General features: G+C 38.7%; 1 protein-coding gene across 1 annotated transcript in view; it reads left to right on the plus strand.

Annotated features, from left to right (window-relative positions):
• Nucleotides 1–14,702, plus strand: part of POLR3B (RNA polymerase III subunit B) — a 124,082-nt gene that overhangs the window by 70,480 nt on the left and 38,900 nt on the right. Inside the window, exons 20-23 of the mRNA XM_061417190.1 lie at nucleotides 5,956–6,165; nucleotides 8,777–8,935; nucleotides 9,555–9,672; nucleotides 11,164–11,306. Coding sequence (XP_061273174.1) covers nucleotides 5,956–6,165; nucleotides 8,777–8,935; nucleotides 9,555–9,672; nucleotides 11,164–11,306 — 630 coding nt within the window. The remainder of the gene's footprint in view (nucleotides 1–5,955; nucleotides 6,166–8,776; nucleotides 8,936–9,554; nucleotides 9,673–11,163; nucleotides 11,307–14,702) is intronic.

A 14,702-nucleotide genomic window follows, 5' to 3' on the forward strand; every position in this document is an offset into this window, starting at 1 on the left:
CCATGAGATAAAAGTAATATTTAAAGTTGGCACACGAGAAGGCCACCTTGCTCTGTGGGCACTGAAATAGCTGCAGAAGTATTGAGCGAGGTCTATAGGAAAACTGGCAAAAGGAGAGAGGGCAGCAGAGGGAGACCAGAGCAGAGACCCAGTTCTGAAGCAAACCCAGCTCTCTGAGTTGGACTTCTCAAGTCATTTTAATTCCATGCTGTCTTGACAGCTAGTAACTAAAATAACACTATCCCATTTTAGGTATCAGCCACTGCTTAACACTGTATACAGTTCAGAAATTCTGTGTGGATTTTCTTTCTTTTTTTTTGGATGAAAAATTATACAGTCACTTTTTGTGATTCCTTATATATCCTCCCAGTGTCTGTGTGGATCTTATAACAGAATATTTTAGTTGCTCTTCATCTATTAGTCCATGTGGAAAGTGAAAGACATTATCCCAGAATTAATTCACTAAATACTCTAACCAACCTGGAAATTGACTATATGCCATTTACCACTAACCCCTCCCATTCAACAGTGAGAAAATAAAAGTCATATTCTGTCACTAAGAAGGAGACCAAGACAGCACAGACCACAGAGACTTGAGAGCCTTACCTTGTATATAAGACAGGGCTGACTTGAATGCAGCCTAAAACACCAGCAGAGGGTGTTTCTTAAATCTAAGGCTCTTTAAATTATTCGTGAAGTTCAGGGCTCTACACAGCGTGTTACTGGGCTACTGGGAGGCCTCCCTGCCGTGCCTGTGGCTCTGTTGTGACGTGGTTCAGAGCGCGAAGTCAGGTCGGCGTGTGTGGAGGTGGCAGGGTCTTCAGGTCACCCAGTGCTGCAAGTGAAGGCTGTCTGAGGGGGCTGCGTTGTCTGCTCCCCCCGGCACCCGACGCCAAGTTCACATGAGTCACGCTTTCATATCCTGCCCATTTTATTAGTTGGCACGCCTCTAGTAGAAGCCTTTCTCCCATTTAAAAGGACCTTTTGGTCACTGTCAGCTCAATTAATGAATATGCATCACATCCCTCCTCCAGCCCCCGCTGCTTCTCACTGCCCCTTCCTCCTTCAGCTCTAAACTGCTTGGACTTTTTTAAAGTTCGGCGTTAATGCAGCTTCTGTTTTTGTTTTTGTTTTTGACTGAGTCTGTTCCTAAGAGGGTAGTTCCTTCTCTTATATCCCCCACTTTACAGTAGGATGGCATGTACTAGAAATAGGCTGGAGGATTTAAAAATACTAGGAACACATAATGTACACATAAAAACTCATAAAATGTGGCTTCATTCTACATCTCTTCTCTCGTTTTCTGTTTGAATTTTTTTTCAAGACAATTTTTTTTAATCCATTTGGGGATACAAAGTGAAAAGATGTCTTGACCAAATTATCCATGGTAATTCTCTTTTAGAATTCCGTTGGTTAAAAAAGACATACTCATTGTAGCTATTGTAGGTGTAAGCTTGTGTGACAGTTCTGAGACTAGAATGTTTATAATGAGGTACAGTTCCGTATGTAGGGTTAGAGTTGGAGGTAGAGTGGGCAGTCTTGCAGGATGATGAGTATGTATTTTTACTGCTAATATTGTTAATATTAGTCATAATGAATGTTGCCACTCATTGAATATCCAACTGATTTATGTACATTTCTTCATTTAACATATTAATAATAATAGTCCTGTCAGATATAATACATACCTCTTTGTTTCTGACAAGGAAATTGAATTCCAGTTTGGTTGAGTAACTCTTAAGAGATTACTTTATGTCTTCTCTATAGTGATCTTTGTAAAACTTACTAAAATTTTTCTCAGCTGAAACTAACTTCTTTCCTCACTTTTCTGGTTCACCATGGATCATGATGAAGGTAGACTGTAAATTATAAACTCCCTGAAGGACAGGGACTACGTCTGCTATTTATCACTGCATCTCTGGGGCCTAGCCGGGTGCCAGCTTAGTAGCTACTTAATAAATGTCTCAACAATGAATGAATCTTTGAGCACATTAAAATTGTTAAGAAATCAGATGCAGATTTTTAAAAGTCTTTGAAATGAAGAACTACATTGGAGGACTTTACAACCCAGTGCTTAGACTTACAATAAAGCCATAGTAAGGAAGACAGCATGATGTTGGCATAAGGGTAGGCATGTAGATCAGTGGAACAGAATCCAGAAACAGAGTCACACTTTTATGAGCAATTGATTTTCAATGACTATATCAGGGTAATTCAGAGGAAAGGAAAATATTTTCAACAAAATAAAATATCTGAGTATCTATATAGAAAAACATGAATGTCACCTCCTACCTCATACCATACAAAAAGTTAATACAAAATGAATCACACCCCTAAATGTAAGAGCTGAAACTGTAAAACTTATAGAAGGAAACTTAAGCAAAAATCTTTGTGACCTCCAATGATGTAAGAGTTCTTAGAACACAAAAAGGACAAACTATAAAAAATGAAAATTTTAGTAAATTGGATTTTCTCAAGTTATACTTCTTCTCTTTGAAGGATGTTGTTAAGAATATGAAAGACAGGGACTTCCCTGGTGGTCCTGTGGTTAAGACTTAGCACTTCCACTGCAGGGAACATGGGTTCAGTCCCTGGTTGGGAATGAAGATCATGCATGCTACTAGATGTGACCAAAAAAAAAAAAAATATATATATATATATATATACATGAAAGACAGCATTAAGCCACAGAATGGAAGGAAGTATTTTCAGTATATCTGATAGAGGATTTGTGTCCAGAATACATACAAAGAACTCTTGGGTAATAAGACAACTCAGAAGATGGGGGCCAGGGGAAAACTCAAGACATTTCACAAAGAGTAACAGGAATAACCAATACACTCATGAAAATATGTTCAACGTTATTAGTCATCAGGTAAATGTAAATTTCTGTAAGATGTGACTGCACACTCATTAGAACGAAGCAGATGAAAAAGATTTGACATTTGTGAAGCAGCCAAAATGCTCACACACTGCTGGTGAAAATGTAAAACAGTAAAATCACTTTGGAAAATGCTAAAATTATTCTATAAAGTTAACCATACTCTCAGCAAACAACACAGAAACTCCAGTCCTGTGTATTTATCCAAGAGAAATGAGTAACAAAGATGTGTGCATCAATGTTCATAGCAACTTTATTCACAGTAGCCCAAAACTGGAAACATCTCAACTGTCCATCAGCAGGTGAATGGATAGACAAAATGTATATTGGAATAGTACTCAGCAATAAAAAAGAATGAATTCTGTTACACACAGACATGTGGATGCATCTCAGAATCATGCTAAATGAAAGAAGCAACTCAGGAGTACATTTACTATATGATTCCATTTATATATAAAATTATAGAAAATGCAAACTGAAACTGTACTGATAAACAGATCCTTGGTTGCCTGAGGCCAGGGACAGGATCATCTGTAAGTATTGGAAATGTTCTGGATCTTAATTGTGGTAGTGGTTTCACAGATTCATGTATCTGTCAGAACTCATCACCTTGTACACTTTAAATGGGTGAAATTTATTGTAATTCCATAATATATACAATTAAATAAAAAGAGCTTGGGTGAAGAAGGATGGAAAAATTAGTTAAATATATACAACTTTATTTTTCTCAATGTACCTTTTCTAAGTTGTGTTCATCCTTACTTTTTTTCCTTTTGTCTTAAAAAACGTTTTCACTGTTTTTAACCTACATATACATACCATGTTATGCCAATTTGTGACTCCTTAAGAAAGTTTTGATCAAGAAAATAAGACTTTGTAAGAAAGATTATGTCCTGGGTAGTGAGCAAATAAATTCATTGGAGACTGTTTTTATAGCAAAATGGGCCAGTAGAAGGAGAATTCAGCTTATAGATATTCTATTAGTTATTATGTACATGCAGTGCCCTTCTTAAGGAAGCTGGAAATACTGATAGAGCTGTCCTAGTTTGAGCATATGCTTCACCCTGGGTTAATGTTATAATTTCTACATGACATTTTCTCCAAAAAACTTACTTATTGATAAAAATAGCTAGGCAGTCATTCATAATTTGTATAAAAATTATGGGGTGTGGTGGCATTTGAGAATTTTAGAACATAGAAGTCATAGTTTATAAATCATATTTTAACGTACGCACCCATCGCCAGTGCTGCTAGAGATGTGTATACATGAATCGGCCTACAAGTTCTTTCAAAAGTCTTTAAGGAACATTTTCTGATGAGATCATAAGCCCCAAACTTTTGCTAAACCATTTAGCTGTTCCTCCGTTCCACAGTGGGTTGCGATGCCCCAGAGTTACGCTCTGGGCCGAGTAACACAGGTTTATAGCAGGATGCCATGTCTGTCACCCTTGTTTACAAGTGCAGCTGGCTCTGTGTCTCTGCTGCATGGTAACACTCGGCTCAGGTCTCAGAGGGCACGTTTGGCAGCCTGGTGGGACTTTGCCTGAACCGTTGTCTCTGGTGGGTAAAGTATACAGTTGAAGCTGAAATCTCAACATAAATTTGAATTGATTTCATGTAAAAGGATGAACTTACTATCATGAACTTTACTGTAGTCTGAGCAGCAGCAATTTTATTTGTAAGGCCATAAGTGATCTATTATCAGGTATCCTGCCCAGTCTATTAGTTGGCACTAAAATAACAGTAATTGGGGATTTTTAGTGTGAACTTGAGAAAAAGTTCATGCAGTTAGTTTAGCTATTGGTTTTCAGCTGAATCTTGATAAATTTTCTAGAGATTTAAGCACAAATATGTACCTTCATAAAAAGTATATTGAAATTCTTCCATTTCATTTACTTGACATTTATTGAGCATTGGTAAATAAGCCTAGCAATGTACTAGGCACTTGTTTCTTTAGTGTCCTACAGATTTCATTAAAGCCCAACCATCAAGGAGTACTATATCATTTTTGCTGCCTGAATAGGTTGTTTCCATCTCTAAATTGAAATCACCATTGATTTAATGAGATGAGTAAGAGAAAAAGGAAAAGGAAACAAATAATTGAGTGTTATATCTGCTCACATTAAAGCTTAACTCCATTAAATGACATGTCAGCAGCTTAGAGGTGTGTGGGTATTACAGACGTGCCGCTGCAGGGAAAAGAAGAGATACTTGGGAAAAGTTAAAGAGGTCCAGAAACCTGCACTCAAGCTCAACAGTAGGGCAAACGTGGATTTCCCAGTTTTAAGGTCTCTGAGTAGGAGCAATTGTGTGTTCACAAGCCCCGGAGACCGAAAGCCTTTTTGTTGAATCCATCTTTGAACTTTAATGCACCCAATGGGGAAAAAGGAGAAGGGTAGGTCACATTCTAGCTTCACTTTCAGTTGACAGTGATACTCTTCCAAGGTCCAATCAGGTGGAAAGGCTGATTGCTAAGGAGAGAAAAGCCCATCCCTGACTGGACAGGGCCCTGGATTCCTTAGGGGAAATGACCCTGCCTTTCCCCATTTTATCTCCAGCGCTGGGCCCTAAGTAGGTGTTTATTAACTGCTTAATAAGTGAATAGTTATTTTTTCCTCCTTTTTATTTTTTCATGTTGAACATTTGGAATTGCTGGTTTCTTATTTGTCCTGTTGTCCAAGCTTTCTGCCGTCAGCACTGTGCGGTATTTTCTAATTGCAGCTGTAAATAGGCCTGGAACATAGTAGAACCAAATGCAGGATTGTTGACTGACGTGTATGATTAACCAGCAGAGACAAAAGCTCTCCAAATGGAATCAATTTTATAAATCCAAAAGTTGAAATTATTCAGATTAGTATACCTTGAATATGGTTTTTCTTCTTTGTAGGATTTTTGACATAACTAAGAAAAATTGTTTTTGAAAGTCATTAATCACTATGAGGTATTGCCCTTTAAATACTTGAAGATTTTCTTCATTTTAATTATTAAAGTGAATGTTTCTCTCTATATTCACTGCTGCTTAATTATTTGATCTAATAGAATGTTGCATTTTGTTTTCTCCAATACCAATGAAGGTACCATTGGATACAACCAGAGGAATAGAATTGATACTCTCATGTATCTCCTAGCATATCCACAAAAACCCATGGTTAAAACAAAGACTATTGAGTTGATAGAATTTGAGAAACTGCCAGCCGGACAGAATGCAACAGTTGCCGTGATGAGTTATAGTGGCTATGATATCGAAGATGCTCTTGTTTTAAACAAGGCTTCCTTGGACAGAGGTAAGTGAATTTTCAAAGCACAAGCACCAAAGGTACCTTTGTGCAGATTCAGATACAAGTGTGATCAATGTGAAAGTCACTTGACGTCAGAATGTTAATGTCAGTTTCAAGTGATTTGATTTCTATAATCTACAACCAGGAAGTGGTTATGTATGGTGTTGACATTTTTTAAATGAATATTATATAGAGGTATTAATAATTGTTACTAAGGAACCTTTTTCTTTCTTTGTTATTTAATTTATTGGTGACTTGAGACAGTTCAACAGAAAATAAAAATTGAAATGTAAGAATTTGATTATTTCCTAGCAGGAATTACAATAAATGAAATACCGTTTTTTTTGTTTTGTTTTGTTTAAAAACATCAAGTTGTATATTTAATTACAAACCTGTTGAAAGGGCAATGGCAATAGTTGTGTGTAAACGGCTATTTTCTTTTTTTATTGTATATCTCAGCTCCATAATGCTATACCTTTTTGTTAGCAAAATGATAAAAGTATACATGCACAAACCCTGATTCATCATTTTACCTTTTTCTTTGCCAGTGTTTTGATGGCTTACTTTTGCACGTCCCCACCTGGGGGCTTGTTAGCCACCACCTGATCTGCGGGGTGACTTCTGTCTTCATCATCCATTTCTCTCCTTTCTCCCTGGCAGACCCGCCCTGCCTTCACTCTGTGCAGTTGCTAGGCAGCCATAATAGTACTCCTAGACATGTGTCTTTGGCGTTAATGTTGGCTGCACTTAATTTATGCCTCTTTTTTTCCTCCAAATGACAACAGCCATGCTTTAAAGCTAGATGTTTTCCTTTCTGATTAACTGGTAACGTTTATGTGGAAATCTGAAGACTTTGTGATATCTGTCAGAAACTCCGCAACACAATTTAATGATCTGAGTTTACTGTCTGCTTGCTTTTAAGCTCCCACCTGTAAATAAAATGTCCATTTATACTTAGAAGAAAACGCTTCTGATTCCATGCAGTTCAGATTTACACTGCACTCCAGCATGTTGCACTTAATGGCCATTGTACGAAATTTCAAGATCATGTAAGGTTTTCAAAGCAGCTTGCTCTCTGAGGCGAGTTTATTATGGCCATACACAATTTACCAGGAGCCATAACAACGAAGACTGTTATCAGAGACACACAGATGTCTTCATCTACTGTCCAGATGTAGAAATGTGTTGTTTCATCCTATGGTCACCTTCCTATTTAAAAAATGACATTAGAGCACTGAGATTTTATTTAGAAATCCACTCTTCCCTGATTAATTTCCTGAACTCAAATTCTTAGATTTCTTGAAAGAGTTCTGCTTTGGGTGGAGAATCATAAGCAAAGGATTTTACAGCCTTGCATTTATTTCTTCAGTAATAGCTGGCATTTAATCTGGAGACTTTTCCTATTTAAGTGAACTCTGACATGGCTCAGTATATCCTGGGGAGATCAGAGGGAGAATCCCATTTAAAATAACAGCTTGGCCAAAAGCGGAAGAAGAAAGAAATTCAGCCATAGCATCTTAGGAAATGTTACTTAGTGTGGAAGGACTGGCAGCTCTTTTGAGCAACTGACAAATCCTTCTGTGGCTTTCAGTGGTTGAGTTTGCTCCATCTAAAGGCTTTTTCTAGTCATTTTGCTTACTTTTCTTAATGTTTAAGTTGTTAATTGGTACCAGCACTTTTCCCTCCTCCATTAGATAAATGTAATATAAAAATGTAATCAAAGTAGTCTCTAATCTTCAAGGCAAAGGTGAACTGTCTCTCCCATTAATATCATTTGATTGCTTCTTTTTATTCTCTTCTCTGGAGAAAAATTAATGTTTTTGTTTGCTTGTTTGAGACTTCCTCTAAATGCTAAAATCAGCTAAAAGAAAACTTTCCAGAGAAGAGTAGCAAACGTTTTACAACAAAATGATATGTGAGAAGAATGAGGGCTAATCAGTGAACTTGCTCTGTCTCAACTCAGCCACCATGTTGCTGAGTGCCCTTGGCCACTTAATTTTTCTGCCCCTCACTCGTGGCCCCTGTAAGATAGAGGGATTAAGCCAGGTGATCTCTAAGACCCTTTCCAATTTTCACATGCTATGGCTCTGCACTCTTAAAGAATCATAGTGATATTCTTAGGTTTTTCTCACCTTCCTCCAACCTGACAAGGTATATTCTGTGCTGGAAAATGATTGTAGAGATTCCAGTGTTTATATGCTTATATGGTAGAGATCTTGAGCCAGTTCTTCAAGTCGTCAGATTGTTATTTGGCTTGGCTGCTCTCATAATCTAAATGTAGAGCAAACATGGAGTGTGTTTCTGTGGGCTTCCCAGGTGGCTCAGACGGTAAAGAATCTGCCTGCAACACAGGAGACCTGGGTTTGATCCCTGGGTCAGGAAGATCCCCTGGAGAAGGGAATGGCAACCCACTCCAGTATTCTTGCCTGGTGAGTTCCATGGACAGAGGAGCCTGGTGGGCTACAGTCGATGGAATCACCGAGTTAGACACGACTGAGTGACAAACACTTCGGAGGGGAAGGGAGGTAGAGTGGGGTGGCTTGTTGAATAACACAAATCTGTGACTTCATAGTTTCATATTGCTGGTGGTTCTGAACCCACTTTGGTTTCATTTTAGGTTTTGGGCGTTGCCTTGTATATAAAAATGCTAAATGCACCTTGAAACGATATACCAATCAGACTTTTGATAAAGTGATGGGGCCCATGCTGGATGCTGCTACAAGGAAACCCATCTGGCGACATGAGATTTTAGATGCAGATGGTATTTGTTCTCCAGGTAAAAGCCTTAAAATCATTTTTTTAATGCATATGCTTTTAAATTATGGTAAGTATTAAGCAGTATGTCTGAATGTTTGGTATACAGGGCAGAAAAAAAATAACAACCTATAAAACCATATCACCCCAGGTGCTATGGCAGGGAAAACAAGTGCAGTGACAGCAGTGTAGTAGCTGGTGTCTGTGCTTACCGCAAAAAGGTGCAAAGCGAAGGTGAGGACAGCAGGAAAATCAAAGAAATGCTTATATTTTCTCATTGTCCAAGTTAAGTTGGTGGGGACTCATTACTAGCTGAAATCACTGTGACATGGCCCAAACCTATTCTGATACCCTAGGAGATATTTTAAAGTGGATGGATCTTCTATCATTCATGTGGTCCCCTAAAGCAGCTTCTTAATTTTATACATGCTGTGATCTTAATCTATGTGGTATTTTCAGATGGGCTTGCAGAATTTCACACAAGCCCTGTTGAACTCTGATTCCAGCCATGTGGACTCTTTTTGTTACCTCCACGTCTGAACTTCATGCACCAGGTCTAATCATGGGGTTTTATTCTCCAATAACCTTTGCCCTCCACAAGGATGATAGTGACTTGTCTAATGCTCTTCTCTCTCTCTCAGGTGAGAAAGTAGAAAACAAGCAAGTGCTTGTAAACAAGTCCATGCCCACAGTGACTCAGATTCCCCTGGAAGGAAGTAACGTGCCCCAGCAGCCGCAGTACAAAGATGTGCCCATCACGTACGTCCTGTTACATGAAAGATTTTTAAAAAGAAGGGATGGAGGAAATTAGAAGTTAGCTCCTTTGGCTGGTGACTCCCAGAGAGACATCTGCCCAATGTCAGCTCCATACCCACTCTTGGACAACGGGGTCCCCAAACCCAGACCCAAACCGTCATCCTCCCCTCACCTACCCCAGCCTCAGACATGCTTCCTCTGGGTCCGTTTCTCAGTGAGTAGTGCCGCCATCCAGCCAGTCACCTACAGCATACACCTGACTCCTTTGCGTGACCTGCTGCTCGCATTAATTCGGTCAGTGCTGTCAGTTCTGTCTCCTCAGAGGTTCTCTCACTTCCCAGTAACAGGCATGGCTATCTGAGTTTGGCCCGCTTCTCCTGCTGGACTCATCGTTCCTGGTACCTGCTCATCTGCCTCCAGTCGTGCACCTCCCCACACGTCTCAGGCTCTGTTACTGCTAGAGTGATTTATTTTTTATCCTCAATTATTCATCTGCTACTCTCTTGAGTAAATAGAATAAAACTTGAGTAGATTGAGTAAAACTGCTAATGACAATGTCGCCTGCAGGATAAAGGCTGAACGAAATGATAATATAATAAATACACGGCCATCCATGACTCTTGGCACATGTCTTTAGTCTCACCCTTTGGCACACCAGCCCCCATATTTCTAGTAAATTGTCTCTTATTCTCCAGACATTCCATGTGACTTCTGTGCATTTACTCATGCTGCTCCCTCTGCCTGGAATTTCCTTCTCTCTGGTCACGTCTCCACTCTAGGGTCTCCTCCTCCAGGAAGCAGTCCTTGATAGCTTGCCTCTCCCTGCCACCAACCACTGGCAGGACTGACTGTCACCTCCTCAGGCCTTTCTCATTACCCCTCTCGCCATGCCAGAAAACTTTCTTGTATCTCCCTTTCTCTCTTCTTCATTGGTTGTGAGTTTCTTTGGGGCAGGAACTATGTCTTCTTAATCTCTGTATGTACAGAGCCTGTAAGGATCTGACACAAGTAGACTCTGAATAATGTTTGTTGAATGAAGGACAGATGATATGAAGTGTGTGAAAAAGTTCCCAATGGAAAAGCTGAGTAGATTAAAGTAATATTTAAAAATATGGAGTTGAGTAACAGGCTTCAGCTTAAATCCCAGGTCTGCTTTGTATGAGTCATGTGTCTGGGCAAGTTCTTAACCTTCCTAAGTTTTCCTCAGTTCTTATTTCCTATAAAGGAATAACAGTATGTGAATACCATGTATGGTAATGATTAAATTGTATTGTGCCTGCCTCATAATAAATGTTTAACCACTTTAAACTAGGACTGTCCAAGGGAAATTGTCACATTTTAATTTATTCTTGAAAGAGGAGAGTCATTTTTCAGAACATGAAATGAGAATGTCAGAATATTCTGTGATAGGTATTACATGAAATATGCCTGGAAGAATAGGTTCACCAAGGGCGGCTTGAAAGCTCTGCTATAGTGACTTTCTCTTAATTTTAGCTACAAAGGGGCAACAGACTCGTATATTGAAAAAGTGATGATATCTTCAAATGCCGAAGATGCTTTTCTGATCAAAATGCTGCTGAGACAGACAAGGCGTCCAGAGATTGGAGACAAATTCAGCAGTCGTCATGGGCAAAAAGGTAAGTTGTATCATTTCTCAGCTTTTATTTTAATAAAACTGTAGTATTTATTAACCACATTATATAAGAACTACTTTATAATTCTCCGTTAGAAAAATTCAGTATGTTACAAAAAGTATTAACCATGTTATCAAAAGTATTCTTGTTTTATTTCCAAGATTAACCTGTTTATATTTTAATGGCATCTGACAGTATACCATAGTGTTGCTTCTCTATACTATGTATTTCATTCTGCAACTGCTCAGCCCAAAATTATAAATACGTTCTAGATGACGTACCTACTAAAGTACAAGTGGCTGTTCAGAAATAAATAGTAATACCTATTTTTTATGAAAGGTGTTTATTTAAAATGCTGTATGTTCTATTGGGTCATAGTATCAGGATGTAAGCACCAAAAGATACCTCAGAGTCATCTGCCCCTTTGTTTAACAAAAAAGGAAGTTCAGGCCCTGCTCGGTGAGCAGCCGGTCACAGGTGCCCAGCTTGGTGCTGAGCGGGTGTTAGAACCGTGGTCTTCCCCGCCTCCAGTGCAGTGCTTTGTCTACCTCACAGTGACCCTTCTCCTCGATGCTCCTTCTCCATCAGATCCCATTGGCAAGCCTATTTCTGCTGATGGTCAGTGCTGGGTTTTCATTCATTGTTGGTTTTGTTTTGTTTTTATCTTCAAGGAACATATGGTACTGTGTCACTACTGATTAACTTAGCAACAGAGTCTCTTTTAGTCAATATATACCTAGAGTTTAAGTTTGTCCTGGTGTTTGAGTTTTAGCTGTCTGCCATGCAGTAGTATTCAGAACAACAGCAGCTAACACTTGGGTAGCACTCAGTGTGCCTGGCACATTGCTCATCTGTTTCTTCCACAGTCCCAGGAGGGAGGTCAATCTGCACTTTATAGGTGAGAAAGTCAAGGCACAGAGAGGTTAGAAGGTTGCCACATCCCCAGTTGGTGGCAGAGCTGGTTTTTAGGCCCTAGCAGCCTAGCTCCAGAGTCCATGCTCTGTAACTAACCTGTTTGCTATCCTGACTGTTAAGCAGTTAGGGTTGTGCCTGACACATAGTAAGTGCTCAAGAAGTGAAAGCTGTGATCATTAATACTGGCTATTACTCATTCAGTCTTCAACTTTGAATCTCACTTGTGCTTATAAATTGCTGGTGTGGTATCTTCCTGTTTTTGTTGTTTGTTTTATTCCTTCTCTCCTGAACCCCTCTCCCATCTCCTACCCCATCCCATCTTCTTGTTTTTAATTGACTGGTTTGAAGATAATTATACATTAAATTCTTGATGATTCTGACTATTGCTTTGCCAGGCAAGTATATCACATATTATAATGTGTTTGGTCAAATGAATCTAGCCTTAGTTGTCATTCCATCAGTGGAACTTTTTCAGACTAAGGTGCTATTTCATTGGAAGCATTTTTTAGTTCAGTTAACAGACACAAGATTATTTCAGCCTATCAATATTTTATGAAACAGAATTGGTTCTATCTGTAACTGTGAATTTGATACCTCTACTTCATACAGTTCCGTAAGATGCTAAGTCTTAACTTTTGAGTTTAAAACCGATCTTGAGGTTCTATTATTTTCTATTACTTACCAGTGAAAGTCAGATTCTCTATATTGAGATTGTTTCTCCTTCTCCGTTGGTCTTGACACTTTCTGAGATATACTCCGAAGTCTTTCTGGGGTAACCATAGCCTCGTTAACAGCATCTATTTTACTTGACCTATTTCCTGAACAAGAGCAAAGCTTGATACTCCTCTTATAAAATGTTGGTTGGCACTAAAAGTTTTACAAGCATGCACACCATAAGAGGACATCTCTATTCTGAATCAGTGTGCACAGTTGAAGCCCAAATCCTTGTGCTTTGTTCCATCAAAGTTACTGTGTAAAGAGTTGAAGGCTAGTGTACATTTCAGTACTTATCCACTGTGTTTGCATTTCACTAAGCTTGAGGACAGGGACTATGTCCTTAGATTCTCATAAGAGCTTTTCTCAGAGTAGATATTTAGTAGATAATTGATAACAGTTGAATATATGAATGAATTGAAAGTACGGGGAATATGAAAAGGAACAGGTTCCCCGCTCTTGATGGATTGATTTTTACCCAGATTTTAATCTGTACATTGTATATGAGTGTGTGTATGTTACAGTAGAAACAAAGCAGTACTTCTGAATGAAAACCATGCTTGGTTAGTAAGTACCTGTGAATACAGACCTCGAGGTAAAATGTCATCAAGTCTGTGCTCTCGCATTTTTTCAAACTGTCAATAAACTACAGATAGTGTTCATTGACAGAAGTGGTTTCCAACTTGCAGTGATCTGAAACGCAGCAGAGTTTAGAGATCTCTTCAGTCTTAGGGAGCTTTGACTAGAATATCTCTATACGAAACTGAAAGAAATCCTCCTGGGTCCAGATGACCTTTCACTTGTAGTGAGGAGTTTATCTTGCTAGTTTTCTTTTTCCAGATGGCTTTTAATCCAAGGGTAAAACCTTCTGATTAGCCTAGATTCCCTTGATATTCTCTTCTCTTACAACTTCATTAGATTTATTGAAAAGATTGGGGGGGAACAGCAAACAAACAAAAAATAGATAATGTAAGCTTTATCAGAGTATAAGGACCATTCACATAATTTTTATTTAAATAATTTTTATTAAATAATAAATGCACATGGCTTAAAAAGGTCAAATAGTACCAAAAAAGAGTGCCTTGTAAAAAACATAGTTTTCTTTCCTTTCCTTTCTTCTTATTCTGCTTCCTGAAGCAGTTTCACCTCAATTTCATCTTAGTATTTCTAAATAATATTCTTAAGCAGCTCTGTGTTCATTCATCCATTTGCAGACGGATTCACCAGCAGACATTGCTTGCTGATCTCGCCTTGTGATAGGTAGGAGGACCTACACTTGGCTACCTCCATTTCCTATTCCCAACTTCCATTCCCTGCATAGATTTATCATAATTTTAAGTTATTTAATTATATTGCATTATCTGGCGCCATAAATATTTGCTTCCAAACCAAGTGATTGTTGAGTACATTTCTTTGGTTATATAACTTTATTTTTTCAGAAGTTAATCTGTATCTCATTTAAGAATTTTGCTTAATTTTCCTTATTTTTATTACCATTCTTCTATACCATCAATAGCCTCTCAGCACAATTTTCCACATGATCGGTGGTCTGTTAGAACCATTTTTTCCCCAGATGGTTTCTTGTATAGTGTCCCCACTCGTCCTCCTCCAAGCCATGATGGTTCTTCTCTGAGCCAGACCTTCCCAGGAAAGTGTTAAGAATTGTAATAGGCAAACTGAGAGGTTAATCCTTGGAACTCTGAGGAGTGCAGGGCGGAGCCTGGGGAAGCCAAGACCATTACAGCTCATCTTGCGTGCCCATTCTTAGAA

Source organism: Bos javanicus, chromosome 5 (genome assembly GCF_032452875.1).
Source record: "Bos javanicus breed banteng chromosome 5, ARS-OSU_banteng_1.0, whole genome shotgun sequence".
Taxonomy (NCBI): Eukaryota; Metazoa; Chordata; class Mammalia; order Artiodactyla; family Bovidae; genus Bos; species Bos javanicus.